This window comes from Rhinoraja longicauda, chromosome 2, assembly GCF_053455715.1.
Source record: "Rhinoraja longicauda isolate Sanriku21f chromosome 2, sRhiLon1.1, whole genome shotgun sequence".
NCBI classification, from domain to species: Eukaryota; Metazoa; Chordata; class Chondrichthyes; order Rajiformes; family Arhynchobatidae; genus Rhinoraja; species Rhinoraja longicauda.
In genome coordinates this window covers 22026259-22050229 of record NC_135954.1, presented here as the reverse complement: position 1 = coordinate 22050229, position 23971 = coordinate 22026259, and the positions used below count along the sequence as shown (strand labels likewise).

Sequence of the window (23971 nt, the reverse complement as noted above, 5' to 3'; positions counted from 1 at the left end):
GAGGGTCATCACGACGGCCCAGAAGATCATCGGCTGCTCACTGCCCTCCCTGGAGCACCTGTTCAGCCTACGCTGCCTCAGTAGAGCAGGCAAAATAATAAAAGATCCATCCCACCCCGGCCACCGTCTGTTTGTTCATCTGCCCTCTGGTCGACGTTTCAGGTCGATCAAATCCCGAACAAACAGACTTAAGAACAGTTTTTACCCCAGGGCCATACGAGAACTGAACACTACCTTTGCACTAGGCAACACCGTTAAAAAATCTTGTACTTAATATAATTGTATTTATGTATTTATTTGTTTTTGCATTTATTGCATATATGTTTGTACGCACCGTCAGGATTGGCTATTTTTTAATTTCGTTGTACTCGTTGCAATGACAATAAATGAATATTATTATTATTATTATTAGTGTGTGGGGATCGCTGGTCGGCGCGGACTCAGTGGGCCGAAGGGCACGTTTCCATACTATCTCTAAACTAAACTATTTGGGTTCCAAATATCAGCAGTCATTTGAAGTCACGTGCTAGAATAAGTTTAACTTCAAGCTAAATTGTTTTAAATTAGTTCGCTATTTTGAGGCTCTGGTGGGTACGTTGGGTCAAAGAGGAGATTGAGGTTGACCTGATTTTGAAAACTCAGGCAATATTTTAAATTTTGTTCTTGAAATTAAGAGCTTTGATATCACATCACCGTGGCATGCATGATATTCTACTGACTGAAGCCCTAATGGAAACACCAAGCCAAGGGACACAGAAGCTAGCTGCAGCAAAAACCACATATCGTTCCCAAGTCAAACACAGCATACTGTGATAGACAAAAATGCTGGAGCAACTCAGCGGGTCAGACAGCATCTCTGGAGAAAAGGAATAGGCAACATTTCTGGTCGAGACCCTTCTTCAGACTCAGGGGAGAGGGAAATGAGAGGTATGAAAAGGCACTTAAAACAAAAGAATGAAAAGTATGCAAAAGGACAAAATCAAAGCTAATTTACTCCAGCATTTTGTATCCATCTTCGGTGTAAACCAGCATCTGCAGTTCCTTCCTACACATTTTGCAATTCCTGTGTTTAGACACCGTATCATGCTGGTGCCCGTTATGATAGAAACTTGTCATTCTCTTTCACAAGCTGTATCATTAAGTCTGGCTGCATCCGACAGTAAACCTGGAGGGGAAAGTCTCCTATCTGCAAAGTGACCATATGCTTTGCCTTTATTCAGTGATTGAAAAAGATAGCCTAAGGAGCTGATCACACCTCTAGCTTTCTGACTGGGGAATTAAAAGGAATCTAAAAGGTCGAGGAGAAAGGAACATGCAGAGTTTAAAAAAATTGCAATAGAAAGTTATTTCTGGCATTGCAACATACATGAAATTCATCAGATGCTTTGCTCACCACTTCAAGTGGCCTTGAAGGAACAATTCATAAGGGCCTGTTCTCAACCACTAACTATGACTTTCAAATGAGAATGCAATCTATTCAACCACCATCACATGTTTATGCTAAAAAAAGGACCTGTCGCAATCAACGATCCCCAAGACAATGCCTCAATATTGTACCACAAAATTTGTCTTGTTAGATGGTCATCTCTAATTTGCGCAAATCAAGGGTCAGTAGTTATTAATTACCTGGTCGAGAACTCTACACCCTAGCCAATTGTAATTTCTCACTCAAAGCTTTCTGCATTGCAAACTTCAGAACAGCACAAATGAAAATGGAAAAATCAGGGAGAGAAGTTATTCAAATTCAGTGATGCAAAACACTGCGACATCAGTAAGCCTAAAAAAAAAACCATTACTGAAAACTTTGCTATTCAAAGTAGCCTTCAGTTAAGCCAATTTTTTTTATTTTTTTTTAAACATTAAGCTACAACAGAGACCTTAAGCGGAAATTTATAGGTTTAACTCCCCTGAAAAAAATTCCAACATGATAATGAGGGTATGCAATGGGAGCTTTCTCTTTGGCAAGGAACAAAATAGAAAAATTCCCAATGAGTACATGAAATTCATCCAACTATGGAACGAAAAGAAAAAGGTATGCTCTTCAGAAAGAGGCAGCCCCGCCACTCATGGGCACAGTTGTATATGCTCATGTCTGCAAATTCCCAAAATGTGCATTATGTAAATCACACCCGCATTTTAAGAATGGTCTTGACTCATTAATAATCCAGAAAGCCTGGCATGTTTATGCGCTCTCATCAACACAAGAGCTGATGCTGTGCAAATATGGACGCCGAGTTGCATCTTAAAAAGTAAACTTAAAAATGTCCAGACAAACTAGTTCAAAAAAAGATGAGATCACCAGCGCATTTAACTACAGCATAAAAAAAGGTACACCCCAAATCTCTGAAAAAGCCTGGGGCTATGGACAGCTGGTACTGCTCATCAAAGCAAATAAACTATGGCAAGAGAAGCTAAGCAGCAAGGCCAATTCCTCCCAACTAAATTTAGAATCAAAGTTGCATGGTTGGGTGAACAAGTACTATCAATAGCTCATATGAAGTTTAATTGTAATAAACAGGAACTGCAGATGCTGGTTTATACCAAAGATGCTGGTTTATACAAAATGCTGAATTAACTCAGTGGGACTGAGAGCATCTCTGGAGAGAAGGAATGGGTGTCTGAAGAAAGGTCTCGACCCGAAACGCCACCCATTCCTTCTCTCCAGAGATGCTGCCTGTCCGCTGAGTTCCTCCAGCATTTCGTGTCTATCTGCACAAAATGCTGGAGTAACAACAGGTCAGGCAGCATCTCTAGAGAACATGGATAGGTGGACACAAAAAACTGGAGTAACTCAGTTGCTCAGTCTTTTAACCCAGGTTACCCCAAGTACCTCCCCCCCCCCCCCCCCCCCCCCCGCCCCCGAACTCCCCACCTATACACTAGTCCTCATGCTCTTCTCTGAAACCCCACCATCCCCCCAGGACCTTGCTTCAACCTCCTTCCACTCCCCTGGCCCCCCCCCCTCCCCCAACACCAACCTCCACCCTCGTCATGTTTTCACCATCCCCCCTTTCGGATACAGAACGGGGTTTTTTCGCAGAGTTACACTAGTTTTTTTTGTCTATGTTCGGTTTAAACCAGCATATGCAGCTCCTTCCTGAACATGGATAGGTAACAATTCTGGTTGGGACCCTTCTTCAAACTTAAAGTCTATTAACTGTGCTGCATCTTAAAGTTTTCTTTCCTACTGGAATTTCTTTTTAAATTCCACTCCAAGACTGACTGGCATCATCAAATTCCATTCCAAGACTGACTGACCAGCATTAAATTATATAAATTCACGATAGCAACCAGAAGTATTTGTCGGCACATTGAACCTCATCTTTCCACACATATCTTTCCTAATTGTTCCATTTACACTTCACATTGCCAGTGTAATCAAGGACCAGTCTCACCCTGGTCACTCCTGCTTTTCCCCCTCTCCCATCAGGCAAGAGGTACAGCAGTTTGAAAAATGAACACCTCCAGTTTCAGGACAGTTTCTTCCCAGCTGTTATCAAGCAACCGAGTGGTCCTCTCATCAGCTAGAGTGTGGTCCTAACCTCCCATCTACCTCATTGGAGACCTTTGAACTATCGTTAATCAGAATTCAATGTTATATCTTGCACTAAACTTTGTACCTTTATCCTTAATCTGCACTGTGGTCAGCTTGATTGTATCCGTGTGTAGCCTTTTCTCTCAGCAGAATAGCATGCAAATAAACGCTTTTCACTGTACAATTTCAGTGCAGGTAATTATGACAAGCTAAAAATAAAATCTCGATAGTGGACCAGGTTGAAAGCCCAGGAGGATTTCCTCAGCAATCTCGATGTTCAGGATCATCAGATTTCCACTCATTTTTCATGCTGTCGAATATTTTTCTTTCATGTTGTTTTGTTAATACTACTCGTGTTACAGTACAGCATGAACATTCTTTGCATTGTAGCCTCTTTTCCCTTTGGGTACATGAGGCAGCCTTTCAAAATGTTTGTGTAAGTTAATGGGTGTAAATATTTACCGTCCAGACATTAAAAAAGGAAAAAAGTCTGAAAAATAATCAGTCCTCCAGCACTTAGTCTAATATCACGCGACAGTATAAATCACTTGATCAAAATTGGTCCCAGCATTTGCTCCAAACTGGATCCCAAGTTTTTTTAAAAAAGAGATCCTACTGCCTGTTCAATTTATTCCAATTTTATCATTTACTTTTACATACACTTCCATGCGATTCCCACGTAAACTTAAGAGGTTATGGTTTCACATCTTTCCGCCTTATTCATTAATTTAAACATTACATGTCAATCCAAAAAAACCCCATCTCTAATGGATCAATATGGCAGTCAACAATCACTCCAGCATCAAATGATGCCTAAACAAATGCTTTGGTGAAAGAAGCAGAACTCTTTTGTTGTCACTGTGCAATCATTTTCCTGCATTAACATATTCCTTCTTGCGTTGCTTAATACAAACATTCCAAAGCCGAGGGGGCCGAAGTCAACGGCACATAGAAAACATTCCCTAAAGACCTGTAGTTGGTTCTCTATAGCTGGTGGAGCATGCGGTTGCAATAAACAGGACAAATTTCAGACCTAGCACAGCAGAAGGGTGCAGTGATGAGAAAGCAAGCAGTGCCGATGACTGGTTTCTAACGTGCCACCAGATCTGAGCATGGCAACATTATTGTAATCACTCCATGTTCTTTACAGTAATAATAGACTAATCACAAAGTTATACATGCCAGCGCTTGTACTGCAATGTTCTACATTCGAAGACATTGTGTTAAGCTATGCCAGCATTCTCGATAAACGGAAAATGCAACCAAAATAGTCAATCAACTGTGTCCCTTGTGCTCAACTCAAAATAATAATAATCGGTCCAATTCCTTCCAATTGTGCAGTTAATGAGAACCATGAGCAGTATGGTACCTGTATGATCCAACCAGTAGACATTAGACTATAAGTCAACCCCACTTCATACATTCTACTTTCACTGAAATGCAAACTGGCTGAAGAAAATGGTAATATTCTGGCCAGAAATCCATTCGCCATTTTACTAGAAAATAGATTGACTTACCGATACAGGCATGAACTCGAACCGAGAGCTGTGTGCGCAAGATCATGCTGTGCTTCTTTCCCCTCCTGCAAAACAAAGAATAATTAGAATGTAAATATCAGAACGGACAAAAGTATCTTATTAAATGCAAAATCTCAAGTAAACCACTATTTATGCCCTGAAACAACTTAAAGGGATAAAACAGTAAATGAAAATAAAAAAGGCAGACGGTTGAAGCCGGAAATGAAACAGAAATTGCTGATAAAACCTGTATGAAGAAAACAGCGTTTGCATTTCAAGTCTAAGACCATTCACAAGAGAGACAGAAAACAAAGAAATAGGCTTTGTTCTATGTCCCTCCATAATCTTCTCTGCTGCCTGGACTAGCTGGCTTCTCTCCCTCTCCGACTTCAAATGTTAATGGTTCTTTCCACAAATGCTGCCCAACTTGCTGAGCTTTCAGGCATTTTCTGCTTTAAGACAGGTTGGGGGTCTGTGTTTGTTAGAGTTTAAAAGAACGAGCAGTGATCTTATTGAAACAAGATCCATAGGAGCATGACAAGGTAGCTGTCAAGATGTTTTTGCTCGAGGGAGAATCTTGAATGAGGGGACAATTGCAAGATAAAGAGCGAATCATTTAAAACAATCATAGAGTCAGAGTCAGAGTCGGAGTCAAGCAACATGGAAACAGGCCCTTCGGCCCAACTTGCCCATGCTGACCAACATGCCCCACCTGCCTGCATTTGGTCCATATCCCTCTAAAACCTATCCTATCCATGTACCTATCCAAATGTTCTTAAATATTGTAATAGTACCTGCTTCAACCACATCCTCTGGCAGCTCATTCCTTACACGCAGCACTGTGTGAAAAGTTGCACTTTGGGCCCCGATTAAGATTTTACCCTCTCACCTGAAACTTGTGTCCTCTGGTTCTTGATTTCCCCTACCCTGAGAAAAAGATTTTGTGTATTCAGCCTATCTATTCCCCTCATGATTTTATACACCCTAAGAATTCATCCCTCACCCTCCTACAATCCAAGCAATAAAATATTAGCCTGTCCAACCTTTCCTTATAGCGCAGTCCTCAAGTCCTGGGAACATTGGGGCAAATGGCCTGTTTCCATGCTGTATGACTCTAAATGCCGGAAACAATCTGATGTTTTAAAGTAAAAATTCTCACTTTGTTTAGGTACCAGGGACCTGTTAACATCCTTAGGAATGTCAGAGGGTGGCAAATCTGTGGAATTCATTGCCACAGAAGACTGTGAAGGCCAAATCAATGGATATCATATATCATATATATACAGCCGGAAACAGGCCTTTTCGGCCCACCAAGTCCATGCCGCCCAGCGATCCCCGTACATCAACACTATCCTACACCCACTAGGGACAATTTTTACATTTACCCAGCCAATTAACCTACATACCTGTACGTCTTTGGAGTGTGGGAGGAAACCGAAGATCTCGGAGAAAACCCACGCAGGTCACGGGGAGAACGTACAAACTCCTTACAGTGCAGCACCCGTAGTCAGGATTGAACCTGAGTCTCCGGCGCTGCATTCGCTGTAAAGCAGCAACTCTACCGCTGCGCTACCGTGCCGCCCACGGTGGAGATTGATAGGTTCTTAATTGGCACAGGTGTCAGGGGTTATGGGGTGAAGACAGGAGAATGGGGTTGAGAGGAATAGATAGATCAGCCATGATTGAATGGTTGAGTAGACTTAATGAGCCAAATGGCCTAATTCTGCTTGCATCGCTCGAGTCTCATATAAATTCAAAATTTTCAGAATATACTTCAATCCAGTTCAAACTACTAAAATGTTGCTGAACCTACCTGAAAAGGACAAACCGTCAGACAATCAGTAACTTGATTCATGCCACAGAATAAGTGAATTCCTTATGTAAATAACTGCACTTTTCAGTATTTATTTTGGTATGAACCTCCGATAAATGAACATTACGCACAATTATAAAATCCTATTCTTTAACATCCAATTTAATAAATCTGCTAAAATGACATAATTCCTCTATTTGGATTGAGGGCCGTCCCTAATTTGCTCATCGGTGCACAACAATGTATGGGTGGAATTTGATTATACTTATTTGCAAGCGCCCATTAATTTGAATGCACAAATGGGCATCCACCTCAGATAAGATCATATAGAGGAATCGACTTCATATCCAGACAAAGGTTAACCAGGGTGACACAAAATGCTGGAGTAACTCAACGGGACAGGAAGCATCTCTCTGGAGAAGGAATGGGTGATGCTTCGGGTTGAGCACCTTCTTCAGAGATGCTGCCTGCCCCTCCAAGTCACTCCAGCATTTTGTGTCTATCTTCGGTGTAAACCAGCATCTGCAGTTCCTTCCTACACAAAGATTAGCCAGATTGACTGTGCAGTTTACTGTTCACTGGGCTGGTCTCCTTCCAAATGGCAACGTTTACAACCAATTAACACCATACTACAGGGAGATAAAAACTCCCAGGCCTTCAAACTATCCAGTTGAGATTTTGGCACAAGTTGAGCCAGGTGAAATTTTTGTATTATCTCCCTGGTTTGATCTGAAACTTTTCAGGAGAGGGCTTGCAAAAGGTGAATTTGCTCAACTTTGTTCACAATTCTTCACCCAGAACACCTCTGATTACTTGGCTGAAAGTTTGGGCACACAAATGAAATGAAAAGATGTCCCAAAAGTAACATTAAATATCTTAAATTATTCAGACTGCGTCCTTCTAGATAATTAAAATGGAAACAGCGATGATGCTTTTCAGGTCTCCATTTTTGGGACCTGGGACAGGGATGGGTACAAGACCATTCCCACCATAAAACAAAATGTTCACAATTGGGAAATGCCACGCAGGTTCGCTACATCATATTACCTTGAAAATGAATCAGTGCATGCACAGGTTTGGGCTGGTGAACACCCTGGCCTTGCAGTGATCAACAACTGTTCTTTGGGTAGGTCCAACAAACTCACGAGATCAACAGACTGGAGGACCGTTGAACAGCACATACCATGACAGCAAATTACTGGGTTGAAGTAGTTGGATCAGATGCAAAGCCTAAATATCGATGGGCGTAATCTGATCTCAAGAATGCAGATATAAACTACTGAAGTGGAACCAGCTTATCTCCAAACTTCTTAATTAGGTCATGGCCTTGCAATTACTTCCAGCTCTCCAAGCTTCTCAATTTCACCTTTGAAGGAACAATGTACTCTCGTCTTTGTACTACCAGCCTATAATTATACTCTAATCCCAAAGTTCTGCATTGCGCCTTATACATTGGCCAGCATTACATATCACCTATCATAGCAAAAAGTCAAGAGTGTTTACACAACTTTGTTAATGACCACAGCTTTTTGCTATGGCAACACCTTTATATGAAAATGTAGAAGGAAAATGCCAACCAAGTGCAATCTTTACAAAGATTTCTCCAAGGAATGATAGTAGAATATGTACAAAAATGAGTCCAATTAGCACTTCAATACCACAGCAAAATCACTTTGCAGATGACACCACTGCAATGGGCTAGATATTGATTGATGAGACAGAATACAGAAAGGAGATAGAGAGCCTTGTAACTTTGTGCCAAGACAACAACCTCGCAGTCAATGTCAGACAATATATCAATCATATCTTCTGCAAAGTGGAATCAAGGGAAATTATGCCAGTCATGGGCCAAAACTGCAAGAGTCCTATTTCCTTCATCTAAATGGACATGGATATAAGATTAGTGTAGCGGTCACATTTACTCAAAAATACACTTCAGAGGATTACACAAAAATTAGTCTCCCCACTGTTTCCAATCCCTTGGCACAGGTCAAGCATCCTTCAGGATAACATTTGAGGGTTTTCCTTCTACTTTGCTGGTATGACTGGGCAAGGAGTTCTGCCCATCACCTCAAACACAGCACAACCCCATCTTCCCACCCCCAACCATATGATCAATGAAATCTATGGACCAGCTCTCCGTCTCTGTTGCTGCACATCATCAGTTCAATAGACAATAGGTGCAGGAGGAGGCCATTTGGCCCTTCGAGCCAACACCACCATTCAATGTGATCATGGCTGATCATTCTCAATCAGTACCCCATTCCTGCCTTCTCCCCATACCCCCTGACTCCGCTATCATCAAGAGCTCTATCTAGCTCTCTCTTGAATGCATTCAGAGAATTGGCCTCCACTGCCTTCTGAGGCAGTGAATTCCACAGATTTACAACTCTCTGATTGAAAAGGTTTTTCCTCATCTCCGTTCTAAATGGCCTACCCCTTATTCTTAAACTGTGGCCCCTGGTTCTGGACTCCCCCAACATTGGGAACATGTTTCCTGCCTCTAACGTGTCCAACCTCTTAATAATCTTATATGTTTCGATAAGATCCCCTCTCATCCTTCTAAATTCCAGTGTATACAAGCCTAGCCGCTCCAGTCTTTCAGGGCGTTGTTTTTTTTTCTTTAGTAACATTCCCCTTGCAGTTTTTTTTTCCCCAAGAGGGATAGCAGATAGTACATCTTTCCCTGACTATCATCAATTCTCCAGTGATAAGGTGACAGAGCCTTGTACAATCCATTTTATGAAGAGTTACGCAAAGTTACTTACTGGCTGCTATCACCTCACGGCTCAAATCTAAGAGAAATAACGATCAACAAAAAGATAAAAAGCACCCACTTATTCACCATTCACATTACGTGATTTATTGGGCACTAGCATACATTGAAAGTTTACCGCTAAAAGGGTACAATTCTCTCAAAACTGGGAATTTACAAAACAAAATTTTCGAATCATCGAATTGCACAACACGTGAAGGTATCCTTTCATCCCATCTCATTCCCATTAGTCTGCAGTATGCTTGGATCCCTCTATGCCTTTAAGACACAAAGTGCTGGAGTAACTCAGCGTGTCAGGCAGCATATCAGGAGAACACTGATTGGTGATGTTTTGGGTTAGGACTCTTCTTCAGACACCAATGCCTTTCCTATCCAATTGTCTTTTAAACTTTATAATTGTATCTGCTTCCACCACATCCACTGGCATCTTGTTTCAGACACTCGCCACATGATGTGCGCAGATTTAACTCTTCAATCTGTATTCTCTTTTGTATTTCTCCCCTCTCACCTGAAACCTCTACCCTACAGTTCCTGACTCCCCTGCTCTGGGGAAATAAAAATGACGTGCTAAAGTTTTTGAACTGTATAAAATTATGAGAGGCATAGAAAGGGTAGACAGTCAGAAACTTGTTCTCCCCCCCCCCCCCCCCACAGGGTGGAATAGTCAAAGACTAGAGGACAAAGTTTTAATGAGTGAAGGGCAAAGTTAAAATGTGGTGTGCAGAGCAAGTTAAAAAAAAAAAAAACAGGGCAACGAGTGCCTGGAACATACAATCAGGGGTCAAGTCAAGTCAAGTCAATTTTATTTGTATAGCACATTTAAAAACAACCCACGTTGACCAAAATGCTGCACGTCTGATTACGCAGGCAGCCAAACACAACGGCGCGGCCATCTTGAACAAAATGTTTAACTAAAGCAGAATGGTGTCCCGCGGCCGTGGTGCGGCAGATAAAATAAAGGGAGTCTCAGTGGCTTTTACATAGGCACATGATTATGCAGGGCAAGGATCACATGCAGGCCGAGGTTAGTTGATGTTGTGATCATGCTCAGCACGGGCATTGTGGGCCAAAGGGCCACGGTGAGCACCTCGACAAGGGCACCCTCAATCTTCGGCAGTCCAGTGAGAATCAACCCAGCCTACCCAATCTCTCCTGATAACCACATCCCTCCATTCTAGGTAACATCCTAGCGAATCTCCAATTCTGGGTAACATCCTGGCGAATCTCTTCTGCATTACTACCACATCCTTTTAAAATGATAGAATAGACCGTGGGTGGTCCGCAGGTGGTGAGCATTATTTCATCAATAACACCGGCCAGAACACGGGCTGAAAATTGTAGATTACTTCTTGCAGATCAGCTATGAAAGCATTTGTGGAATACCATGTGCTGGATGGGGAGCTTGTGTTTGCAAATCAAAGAGCACCGTGCACTGCAAATATTCCAAAGAGGAGAGATGAACAACACTTCCAATTCTAATGACTAAACCAATATAAAACAAGTATTCACCCAGAGTCACAGCTTTTTTTGGTAGAATTATATATCCAGCCTTATATTAGAAGAATCGTTTACAAATCACTCGTTTAGACCATGTCATTGGTTGATTCGGCAAACAGCCCCAGAATAGACGTCTGCAATGCTCTCAGGAACAAAAATGTGTTTTTAAAATTTCCCCCCTTAACATGGTTCATTGAAATTTACTCCGGTCTCCCAATTCCCCCAAAAACTCTGCACACCGTCGTTTTCATTGTTCTCTGCTACTAGTATGGGTATTTAGTATTTTCTACATTCAAAATATTCCGGTACGGTGGCGCAGCAGTAGAGTTGCTGCCTTACAGCGAATGCAGCGCCGGAGATTCAGGTTCGATCCTGACTACGGGCGCCGTCTGACTACGGGGAGTTTGTACGTTCTCCCCGTGACCTGCGTGGGTTTTCTCCGAGATCTTCGGTTTCCTCCCACACTCCAAAGACGTACAGGTTTGTAGGCTAATTGACTGGGTAAATGTAAAAAAAATTGTCCCTAGTGTGTGTAGGATAGTGTTAATGTGCGGGAGTCGCTGGGCGGCGCGGACTCGGTGGGCCGAAGGGCCTGTTTCAGCGCTGTATCTCTAAATCTAAAAAAAATAAAATTTCCTCTCCACTCAATCTCCTGTAGTATTGGTATGCAGTTAGACCCAATCATTAGTTTATGGTGGGGCAAACAAAAAATGCAGGAAATGCTCAGGACAGACATCTGTGGAAAGAGAAACAAAATTAATGTTTCTGACCCAAACTTTTTCATTCAAATTAATGGTCTTGGAGCCAAAACGATTTCTCTTGCCACAAATGCTGGCTGCCCTATGGGGCATTACCAATAGCTTATGATGATATGAGCAGAAGGATTAACATCAGGACGAGATCTTGAAGCATATTCTTTTCCATGGTTCCTACCAGAAGCAGCAACTGCAAGCTTAAAAACAGACTACAACTTTTCTTAAAGACTACTGCAATTTAGAGTGCACTTTTCTCCTACTGGCTTCACATGAAGATGTTCAACAGGACCCAACAATCAATGTGTAGGAAAGAACTGCAGATGCTGGTTTAAATCGAAGATAGGCACAAAATGCTGGAGTAATTCAGCGGGATAAGCAGCATCCCTGGAGAGAAGGAATGGGTGACGTTTCATGTGGAGACCCTCCTTCAGACCCAAAATGTCCCATTCCTTCTCTTCAGAAATGCTGCCTGTCCAGCATTTTGTGTCTATCTCCAACAATCAATATCCTTGTTACAATAAAGTAAAGATCAAATCAACACCATCATTAAATAAACTCTTCGGGCCATTCAGGAAGCAACAGATATTGACCTTTGCTGAAGTCAATCATCAGTTAATGAAGAAGTGCCAGTAATGTTTGCGGAGTTTAGATGTTACATGGCTTGTAGAAGATATGCAAATCTTTAAAAGGAAAGGCCTTTGCTACACACAGAGTAAATATAGATCTCCATTTGCTATATTCTAAAGGAAATTTGATCTGAGCTTGCTGAATGACACATTTTTGTTGTTTTCCTCAAGGTGGTGGTATTAGAGAGATACTGAAAGTTGTTGAAACAGCCACAAGACCTTCATTCCCCAGTGGTTTATACACACAGGAAATGCCGATTACAACCCACATTGGTTGACAATTTATTGAGCAGGATGTTGTTGTAAAAACAGGAAAAAATGCAACTTAACTAGGCAACTCATTAAAAATATAAGATGAACATTCAATAACAAATTAGAGTTAGATTACACAATCCAATTATAAAAGAGAAGGGGTAAATCCCTCTCCTGTCTGAAGAGTGGCTAATGTTGTGCATCTGTTTAAGAAGGGCTGCTTAAAAGAAAAAGACCTGGGAAATAGAAACCAGCGAGCCTAACACCCGAGGTAGGAAAGTCCATAAGACATGAGCAAAATTGGGCCATTCAGCCCATCCGGTCTCCTCCGCCATTCAAATCATGGCTGATCTTTTTTCCCCCTCTTAAACCCATTCTCCCACCTCCTCCCCATAACCTTTGATGCCTTTCCTAATCAAGCACCTATCAATCCCGGTCTTCAAAATACCCATTGACGGCTTCCACAGCCATCTGTAGCACTGAATTCCACAGATTCACCACCCTTTGGCTAAAGAAATTTCCCCCTCATCTCCATTTTGTAGGTACATTCTTTTATGCCGAGGCTGTGGTTCTAGACGTTCCCATTACTGGAAACATCCTTTCCACGTCCACTTTATCAAGGCCTTTCATTATCTGTCCCGTTTCAATGAGATCTCTCTCATCCTTCCAAACTCCAGTGAGTACAGGCCCAGAACTGTCAAATGCTCCTCATACATTAACCTAATTAACCGTGGGATTGTTCTCATTAACTTCCTCTGGATTCTCTCCAAAGCCAGCACACCCTTCCTCAAATATGGTGCCAATATTGCTCACAATATTCTACATGTGGCCTCACCAGTGCCTTATAAAGCAGCATTATATCCTTGCTTTGATTTTCTAGTCCCCTCAAAATGAATGCTAACATTGCACTTGCCTTCCTTACTGCTAACGCAACCTGCAAATTAACCTTTTGGGAATCCTGTATCAGCACTTAAGTCACTTTGCACCACCAATTTCCAAATCCTCTCTCCATTTAGAAAGTAGTGAACACCTTTATTCCTTCTACTAAAGTGCATGACTGCACATTTTTCTGCGCTGTATTCTATTTGCCACTCTTTGCCCACTCTCCCAACTAGTCCAAATCCTTCTGCAGCCTCTATTTCCACAACACCACCTGCCCCTCCACCCAATTACGTGTCATCTGCAAACCTGACCACAAAGTCACCAATTCCCTCAGAACACGATAAATATCGGGCTCATCACTGACCCCTGTGGAACAACACTAGTCACTGGCATCCTACCAGAAAGGGCCCATTTATTCCCACTCTTTGCTTTCTGGCAGTCGGCCAATCTTTCATCCAAGCTAATGCCTTGCTTTTAACACCATTGGCTCTCATCTTGCTTAACAGCCTCACAGGTGGCACCTTAAAGGCTATCAGAATGTCACTGAGGGGAAAAAAGTAACTGGAAAAGACTCTAAGTGACTTGCATGCATCTGGAATAAAAGGGCTCAAATCGGAATAGTCAGTAAGATTTTGTACATGGGAGATATTGTCTCAAAGTCAGGAGAGTCAGTAGATGTTGTTTACTTAGATTTTCAGAAAGCCTTTGATAAGGTGCCACACGTTAGGCTGCTTAGGAAGATGAGAGCCCATGGTCTCAAAGGGCAGATATTAGCATGGATATCAGGTTGGCTGTATGGCAGAAGAAAAAGAGAGGCAATAAATGGGGCACATTTTTCTGCGCTGTATTCTATTTGCCACTCTTTGCCCACTCTCCCAACTAGTCCAAATCCTTCTGACTAGCCGAATTCTGAAGGGGTCGGTGCTGGGGCCACTACACTTCACGTTGTATACTGATGATTTGGACGAGGGGATTGAAGGCATTGCGGCAAAGTTTGCGGATGATACGAAAATAGGTGGAGGGGCAGGTAGTGTAGAGAAAGCAGGGACTCTGCAGAAGGACTTGGACAGGTTGGGAGAGTGGGCAGAGAAGTGGCAGATGTAATATAGTGTAGCAAAGTGTGGAGTCATGCATTTTTGGTAGTAGGGAATAAAGGCGTAGACTATTTTCTAAATGGTGTGAGAATCCAGAAATCAGAGGTGCAAAGGGACTTAGGAGTGCTGATGCAGGATTCCAAAAAGTTCATCAGCAAGTCGAATCGGTAGTAAAAAAAAGCAAACTCAATGCGCACATCTATTTCAAGAGGGCTTGTATCCATAAACAGGGATATAATGTTGAGGCTCTATAGGGCACTGGTAAGGCTGCATTTGGTACATTGTAAGCAATTTTGGACACCATATCTGAGGAAGGATGTGCTGGCTCTGGAGAGGGTCCAGAGGAGAGGGTGGTGAATCTGTGGAGTTCGTTGCCACAGAAGGCTGTGGAGGCCAAGTTAGTGGATATGTTTAAGGCAGAATATAGATAGATTCTTGATTAATACAGGTATCAGAGGTTATGGGAAGAAGGCAGGAGAATGGGGTTAGGAGGGAGAGATAGATCAGCCATGGCCTAATAACAGAATAGACTTGATGGGCCGAATGGGCTAATTCTACTATTCCTTGTGACCTAATGACCTAAATTTGTTTTTGTTTTTTAAAATAACCTAGCTTGACAAGGGCTGGGTCGTCAGCAGCGCCTATGAGGATTTTAGTGCCTTTGATAAGATTCTGTATGGTGGGTTGCTCTTGAAGGTTAGATTGCATTAGATCCAGTGAAACCTAGATGCAGAGTGCGGAAAGCTAGGGATGAGAGGGTGGGGGTGGAAATAATTTGGGGACTGGAGACATGTGACTAGTGATGTCCTTCCTTTGTCCCGGCCCCCTGACATCAGTCTGAAGATGGGTCTCGACCCGAAACGTCACCCATTCCTTCTCTCCCGAGATGCTGCCTGACCTGCTGAGTTACCCCAGCATTTTGTGAATAAATGTGACTAGTGATGTATCTCAGGGATCAATGTGGGGCCAACTGCTGTTTGTCATCTATATCAACAATTTGAATGACAGTGTACAAGGCACGACCAATGATTATTTTGATCAACATTACTGATAGCACATCAAATTTAAATATTTTTTTACTTGCCTTCGTATTCCTTCTTTAACCCTGCACAATTTAATTATCCAATTCAATTATTTGTAGAATTAGCTTCCGAAAGTGAAAGGAATCTTCCTTCATAAATATACAGGCAATGAAACGCTGCATTAAGAGAAACTCATCTCCATTTTCCGACTCCAATAAGGTCCATCTAATCCTTCCTTTAGTCTCTTTTTTATAGATTCAGCATGGAAACAGATCCATTGGCCCACCGTACATTAGTTCCACCTACACACCAGGGTCATTTTACGGAAGCCAATTAACCTGCAAGTCTTTGGAATGTGGGAGGCAATCGGAGCACCCAGAGAAAATCCACAGCATCACAGGAAGAACGTACAAACTCCATACAGAGAGGACCCATAGTCAGGTTTGATCCCGGGTTTCTGATGCTGTAAGTCAGCAACTTTACCGCTGCACTACTATGCTATCATCAGAGTGCAAAAGCCCTCAGCACGTGAACCACTTAGCAAAATCCAAATCACAAACTGCAATGTTATGAGGAAGATTCTTGATCACTGCAACGCCCAGGTGTGAATCTACCTATATATATTTTACAAAACCTCTCATCTTGTGTGTTTGTGGATATATTTGTTCTCGAAATACAGCCAAACCGGTACACGATAGCGTGACAATTTTAGGCCCAACTTACTCACCATTGTCCTGGGGTTCAAATGTTTGTTATACTTCAAAAGTTTTTCACTTTTTAAACTTGAATAAATCCCTTTTCAACTTGTCCTGCCCATCAGCCGTGTTGGACGTTACAATGGGAACCCAACAGTCGCCCGGCCCATGAGGGTCGAGGGCGGGACGGGATCTGACCAATGGGAGCTTGGAGGGAGCCTGATTTCCCCTCAGTCTCCTCCAGCGCCCGCTTCAACCAACGGCAGCGTCGTAGTCCACGCTCCCGCCCGGCCCCAGCGCCCCAGACGGACCATCACCGGACTACAACCCTCAGCGGGCAGCGGGGCGCACACACCCCCAGGGTGATAATAAAAATAATAATGATTTAATATAATACAAAAAATATAAATATTAAATGTTATGTTGTAGATCTATTAATATATATATTAATAGATAAGGGAGATGTAGGGGTCTGAATAGTGGCCCGGGTTGAGGGAGGATAAGGGGGGGATGGACTAGGTGAATGGGGGGGGGGGGGTAGTAGAGGTAATATGCCGGGCCCACAGGAGATGCTTGCACCCAACGGGGGTTGCTGGGCCCGCAGGAGAGGTTTGCACGGAGGGTTGCCACCCCCGCACGAGAGATTTGGACCCAACGGGTCCACGCCCGGCTAGTAGATTTAAAATTTTATACTAAGTGTCTGGAGAAAAGGGGCTTGAAGACAATTACATTAAAACTTTGGTAAGAAGCCAAAAATTACTTTTGGAGTCCAGGTGTGCACTCAGTCTCTTGCAATCGCAAGGGGACTGTTACTCTATTTCTTCCCCACAAGGTCGCTGGAGTACAAAAGGCTAGCATTCCATTTGCCTCCCCATCTGTACGTAAACATCTGGCATTCTATGTCCCAGCACTCCCAAATCCTCCCATACATTTGCAGCAATGAGCTTCTCAAAACATTTAAATCTCTTTCATTGCTCTTCCCAAAGTGAATAATCAGCACAGACCGGGGGTTTAAATTCACAAGCTGCCGGTAGCACAGCAAGATAAGGATGTTGCACAGGGTTAAAAAATAAACCAGGGACACAGGAGCTTCCTTGTTTGCCAGGAGTTCCATCTGGTGGTCTTCACCATGGCAATGACCCCCTGCCCTCCTCCTTCAACAAGGCAGGGATGAATTCCAGTGCAGCCAATGCATGTCGCCCACTCGTTAATAGGCGATTACTGAAAATGCTTAACTAATCACCTCTCAGAAGCACTGACAGACAGCAGCTTGTGTCTGGCATAAAAACAAAAATAAACGCAAGCACTTATACCCTCTGACACCAATTCCATAGAGTAAAAGAGAAAGGTAACCTAACCAGTCCGAGTGAAAATAGGTCATATTTCTCATGAACTGGGAAGGAACTCATCTTCCAAATGCGATGCAACCCAGGTAATAACGAAAGCAGTGTAGGAAGGAACTGCAGACGCAGGTTTACACTGAAGATAAACACAAAATGCTGGAGTAACTCGGCAGGTCAAGCAACACCTCTGGAGAAAAGGAATAGGTGACAGTTCGGGTCGAGACCAGTCTTCCAACTGAGACCAATTACAAAGCCAACTACCAGTTGTAGACCTGCATATATAAGCTGTAGTCCTATTCCTGCTTCAAAACAAAATGAATATACAACAGGCCAGAAACACACAGTGCTCACTAGTGACATTTAACCTGTGGTTATTTATCATTTTCTGTGCAGTTGCTGGGTTGGCTCCCCTTCCCAATGCTTGGTTATCTTGAGCCAGCATTGTTGTATAATTGAGAACCGTCTGGTCTCGCATCCTCTTCAGGTCAGGCAGCATCTGTAGAGGAATAGACAGATGAGGTTTCAGGTTGGACCCCGCAGTTTGAAGTAGGGTCCCGACCAGAAATATCATCAGTCCATTCCTTCCACAGAAAGACCCACAGCAGCACTCTCCTTTAAAGCCCAAGATTCCAGCATCTGCTGTTTTCATCTCCCATGTCCTCTTCCACTGTCCCCCACTCTCCCATATCCTCTTCCACTGTCCCCTACTCTTCCATATTTTGCTACTGCTTCCAGCTCCTCGTCAAGCTGATACTGCAAGAGGCAAAGCATGTTTGACTGTTAATAAGTTCAGGAGTTGCAGGAGCAGAATTCGGCCCATCAAGTCTACTCCGCCATCCCATCATGGCTGATCTATCTTTCCCTCTCAACTCCATTCTCCTGCCTTCTCTCCATAACCCCCGGCGCCCGTACTAATCAAGAAACTCCACCTGAAAAATATCCATTGACTTGGCCTCCACATCTCCTAACATCCCACACTCAACATATCATAAAAGAACCACCAGTACTTCTCTTTTGAACCTGCAGCCGACAACAATTCAATTAGCAATAAGATACTGCAGATGCTGGTTTACACAAAAGATAAAATGCTGGAGTAACTAGAGGGGGTGTTGCGAGAGATTTCTTCCCCCCCCCCCCAATACAATCAGTCAGAAGGGTCCCCACCAAAAACTTCACCTACCCATGTCCAGCACTTTAACAATTGAATTAGCGTCCGTCCCATAGTTCAAAGAGGAGGCATTAATTTAGAACAGATGGCGAACTAACAAATTTATTATGTTACAATTTAGACATTAGGTTCTGGTGCCAACATTCAACACTAAACATGTCAAATGAGAGTCAGCAATGTTGTATATCATTGTCAAATAAGAGCCAACATGAGAATGCAGGAGAATGGTATTGAGAAAGACAGATCATTTTGAATTGTGGAGTAGACTTGATGGGCCAAATGGCCTAATTCTGCTTCTATCACTTACGAAATGAGTCTAGTTTTCCTTACGTTTTTTACAAAATCTGCAATAAAAAAGATTCACTTTACAGAACCACCCAAATAAATAAATTGGGTATATTTTGTCATATTACTGACAGCAAGATAAAACCTACAGGCAATATCTAACACTGCTCTGTAATGCATCTTTCCCACTCCACATTCCACAAAAAGTCAGATGGTGGAAGCATGTAAATGGCAGTGTAAGACACGTTAAGTTTGGAGAACTGATTGTGAGAAGTGGAGCTAAAAATGTGCAGGTAAAGGAAATTTTATCTTCGTCAGGACAGCAGTTGTTTAAAATAAAGAATTTTAAAAGGAGCAGGTTCAGCAGACTGCATGAGCAGTTTAGTCATTTTAAATACCAAAAGTCAAGTGTTTAATTGTCATATGTAACAAAAGAGAACAATGAAAGTCATACTTGAAGTAGCACAGCAGGTTTATAAACACAGTACTCAATATATCTATCATAATAAACAAAAAGTTCAATAAATTCAACAAGTGAAGGGAAAAGATTGAATAGAATCTAAGGAGTAACTTTTTCAGGGTGGTGGGTGTATGGAACAAGCTGCCAGAGTAGGTAGTTGAGGCTGGGACTATCCCAACATTTAAGAAACAGTTAGAACGGTGCATGAACAGGACAGGTTTGGAGGGATATGGGCCAAACGCAGGCAGGTGGGACTAGTGTAAGAAAATAACTGCAGATGCTGGTACAAATCGATTTATTCACAAAATGCTGGAGTAACTCAGCAGGTCAGGCAGCATCTCGGGAGAGAAGGAATGGGTGACGTTTCGGGTCGAGACCCTTCTTCAGACCCTTCTTCTACACTCTAGTGTAGCTGGGACATGTTGGTCGGTGTGCTCAAGTTGGGCCGAAGGGCTTGTTTCCATGCTGAATCACTCTATGACTCTAAATAACAAAAACAATTTAGAACAAAACAAAAAAGCCCGAAGTCCCTACTTCAACCAAAGCTGTTTACACTTCGGAGTTCATCTGAAGATCAGTGTTTACCAGCCTGGGAACAAGCTATCACTAAACACAGTTTTCAGAGAACTCTACCTTCTTCCCGACTGCAGGAGTGAATTGAGGATGATGTGGGTCCTTGATGTCGGTTGCCTTTGAGGCAGCGCCTTCTATAGTTCCCTTCGATGGTGGGGAGGTCAGAACCAATCTTTAAAGAAGTCGAGGCAATGATGGGCTTTCATTACGATTGCATCCATACGTGGGTCCAGGACCGATCTTTAGCGATATGCTCCACTGACTCTCTCCTCCATTGACGTGCCAATGAAGACCGGTTTGTTGAACCTCTGCCTTCTTCTGAAGAGGACAATCATCTCCTCGGTTTTATAATTTCTAGGGACAGAATTATGCCATTCGGTCGATCAAGTCTACTACTCCATTCAATCATGGCTGATCTATCTTTCCCTCTCAACCCTATTCTCCTCCCTTCACCCCAAAACCGCAGACATCCTTACTAATCAAGAGTCAGTCAATTTCTGCCTTAAAAATATCCATTGACTTGGCCTCCACAGCCGTCTGTGGCAATGAATTCCAGAGATTCACTATCCTCTAACTAAAGAAATTCCTTCTCATCTCCTTTCTAAAGGTACATCCTTTTATTCTATGGCTATGGCCTCTAGTCCTAGACTCTCCTGTGAAAGGAAACATCCTCTCCACATTCACTGTATACAGGCCTTTCACTATCCAGTAAGTTTCAATGAGGTCCCCCTCATCTAAACTCCAGCATGTACAGACCCAGTGCCTTAAAATGGTTCATCATATGTTAACCCAATCATTCTTGGGATCATTCTTGTAAACCTCATCTCAACCCTCTCCAATGCCAGTACATTCTTCCTCAGATTATGGGGCCAAAAACTGCTCACAATACTCCAAATGCAGTCTGAACAGTGCCTCATAAAGCCTCAGCATGACATCCCTGTTTTTGTACTGTAGCCCTCTCAAAATAAATGCTAATTGCATTTGCCTTCCTTACTTCCAATTCAACTTGGCAAATTAACCTTTTGGGAATCGTGCAGCAGCACTCATGGGAATAGAGTAGAGCAGGGGACGGAGCACCCAGCACTTGAGATGCTCCTGTGCCAAGGTGATTGAGGAGGAAGTGTTGCTGTCAATTTGTACCAATTGTGTTGTGTTTGGTTGATGAGAAGGTAGAGGGTCCAGTTTCAAAGAGATGCAGAGATCCAGGTCCTCAGAGCTTGGTAGCAAATTTGGAGAGGATGATGGTGTTGAATGCCGTGCTGCAGTTTACAAACAACAGCCTGATGCAAGTGTATTTTTGTTCAGAGTGGAGAACAGGCAAGATTGCATCCCCCATTGATCTATTGGTAGTGGAATGTAAACTGTAGTTGATCCAGGTTCTTGCGAAGACATGAGTTGATAAGCACCATGACCAGTCTCTCAAAGCACATCATCACCACAGACATTAGTGCTACTGGCCGGTAGTCATTGAGGCATGTCACCTTAATCATTTTGGGCACTGGTATAATTGATGCTCTTTAAAGGCAGATGGAACCCTAGATCTCAGTCATGAGAGGTTGAAGATGTCTGCAAAAACTCCAGCCATTTGGACAACGCAGGGCTCACAAACACGACCTGGTGCGCCATTAGGTCCAGATACTTTCCAAGGATTTACCCTCCTGAAGGATCTGCTGACGTCAGCTTTGGTGACTGAGATTACAATACCATCAGGGGCCATGGGGGCTCCGAGAAGGCACATCAGTGTCCTCTGGATGGTCTGAAGATGTTTCCACTAATGGGAGAATTTAGGACTAGAGGTCATAGCCTCAGAATTAAAGGACGTTCTTTTCGGAAGGAGATGAAGAGGAATTTCTTTAGTCAGAGGGAGGCGAATCTGTGGAATTCTTTGCCACAGGAGACTGTGGACACCAATTCAATGGATATATTTAAAGCAGAGAGATTCTTGATTATTAACAGGTGTCAGATGTTATGGGGAGAAGGCAAGAGAATGGGGTTTGGAGGGAGAGAAAGATCAGCTATGATTGAATGGCAGAATAGACTTGATGGGCCTAATGGCCTAATACTGCTCCGATCACTTGTGACCTTATGATCTCGCTATCGATGCTTTTGGAGAGTGTATTGAGCTTGCGCGGCAGCAATGCCTCGCTGTCACTTGAGCTGCCACTTTGTTTGGCCTTCCAGGAAAAGATGTTACAAGCCCTGCCGAAACTACCAAACATCCATCTCTTCCTTCAGTTTAGAGTGAAAGTCCCTTATAGCCATCTTGACAACATTGTTGAGGACTTCTTATATCAACTTGCATTGCCTGACTTGCATGCCCTTGATCTGGTCCTCAGAAGATTGCAGACCTTCTGGTTCATCCAAGGTTTCTGGTTGGGGAACAGTCAGATGGGCTTGATGGAGGCACACTCCTCCACACATTTCCTTCTGGAGTCAGTAACAACCGTGGCGTATTCATTCAGATCCGTTGCAGAGTCCTTGAACATTGGCCAATCTACCAACTCCAAGTAGCCCCGGAGCCATTCCTCTGCCTTCCCTGACCAGCTCCGTGCAGTCCTCACTGCTGGGGGTGCACTCGTCAGTCATTGCCTATATGCAGGAAGACGTACAGCCAGGTGGTCAGATTTCCCAAAGTGATGACAAGGGATGGAACGATAGGAAACTTTGATGGTGGAATAGCAATGGTCATACATATTCATAAGCTGAATAAGCACAATGCATGCAAGTTTGAAAAATGGTCCCAGCACAAAACACTGCATATCCATGTTGACCAGAAATGCTGCCTGACCCGCTGAGTTATGTTAGCACCGTGTCTTTTTTTTTGTAAACCGGCATCTGCTTTTCCTTGTGTATCCAGTCAAGTACCTATTTCAAATGAGCTTTATGAAGCATTTATCATATCATATCATATATATACAGCCGGAAACAGGCCTTTTCGGCCCACCAAGTCCGTGCCGCCCAGCGATCCCCGTACATTAACACTATCCTACACCCACTAGGGACATTTTTTACATTTACCCAGCCAATTAACCTACATACCTGTACGTCTTTGGAGTGTGGGAGGAAACCGAAGATCTCGGAGAAAACCCACGCAGGTCACGTGGAGAACGTACAAACTCCTTACAGTGCAGCACCCGTAGTCAGGATCGAACCTGAGTCTCCGGCGCTGCATTCGCTGTAAAGCAGCAACTCTACCGCTGCGCTACCGTGCCGCCTAATGTGGTTAGATAGAGCTCTTAAGGATAGCGGAGTCAGGGGGTATGGGGAGAAGGCAGGAACGGGGTACTGATTGAGAATGATCAGCCATGATCACATTGAATGGTGATGCTGGCTCGAAGGGCCAAATGGCCGCCTCCTGCACCTATTGTCTATTAAAGATATTTTGAAATCCTGGCAGAATACTGTGAAGGAGACAGAATGGAAACCACAAATTTATCCCATGCAGTCATTTATTGGCAAGAATCTATGCGTTGATGTCTAGTGATTGGATAGTTTGCACAAAAGGGAATTGCCCTGTTTCAGTCATTCTCTCTTCTCTTTCCTGGTCAGCACAATTTTTGCAGAAGAATAGCTTATTCTGTGACGAAGGCCGGAGTTTCTGTATTCGCAACAGCAAGAATACTGATCTTTGTATCATCACCACCTATAAACTGCTTATGCTTTAAAAAGCAACCTAGA

At 43.1% G+C, this 23971-nt stretch overlaps 1 protein-coding gene across 9 annotated transcripts in view; it reads right to left on the bottom strand.

The window, feature by feature from the left end:
• fhod3b (formin homology 2 domain containing 3b) overlaps positions 1-23971 on the bottom strand; it is a 561621-nt gene that overhangs the window by 490810 nt on the left and 46840 nt on the right. For all 9 annotated transcript variants that reach the window (XR_013548492.1, XR_013548493.1, XM_078415815.1 and 6 more), the window contains exon 3: positions 5053-5117. Coding sequence is in view for 7 of the 9 variants with exons in the window: in XM_078415815.1 (XP_078271941.1) it covers positions 5053-5117 (65 nt within the window). In the remaining 2 variants the exon portion in view is untranslated. The remainder of the gene's footprint in view (positions 1-5052; positions 5118-23971) is intronic.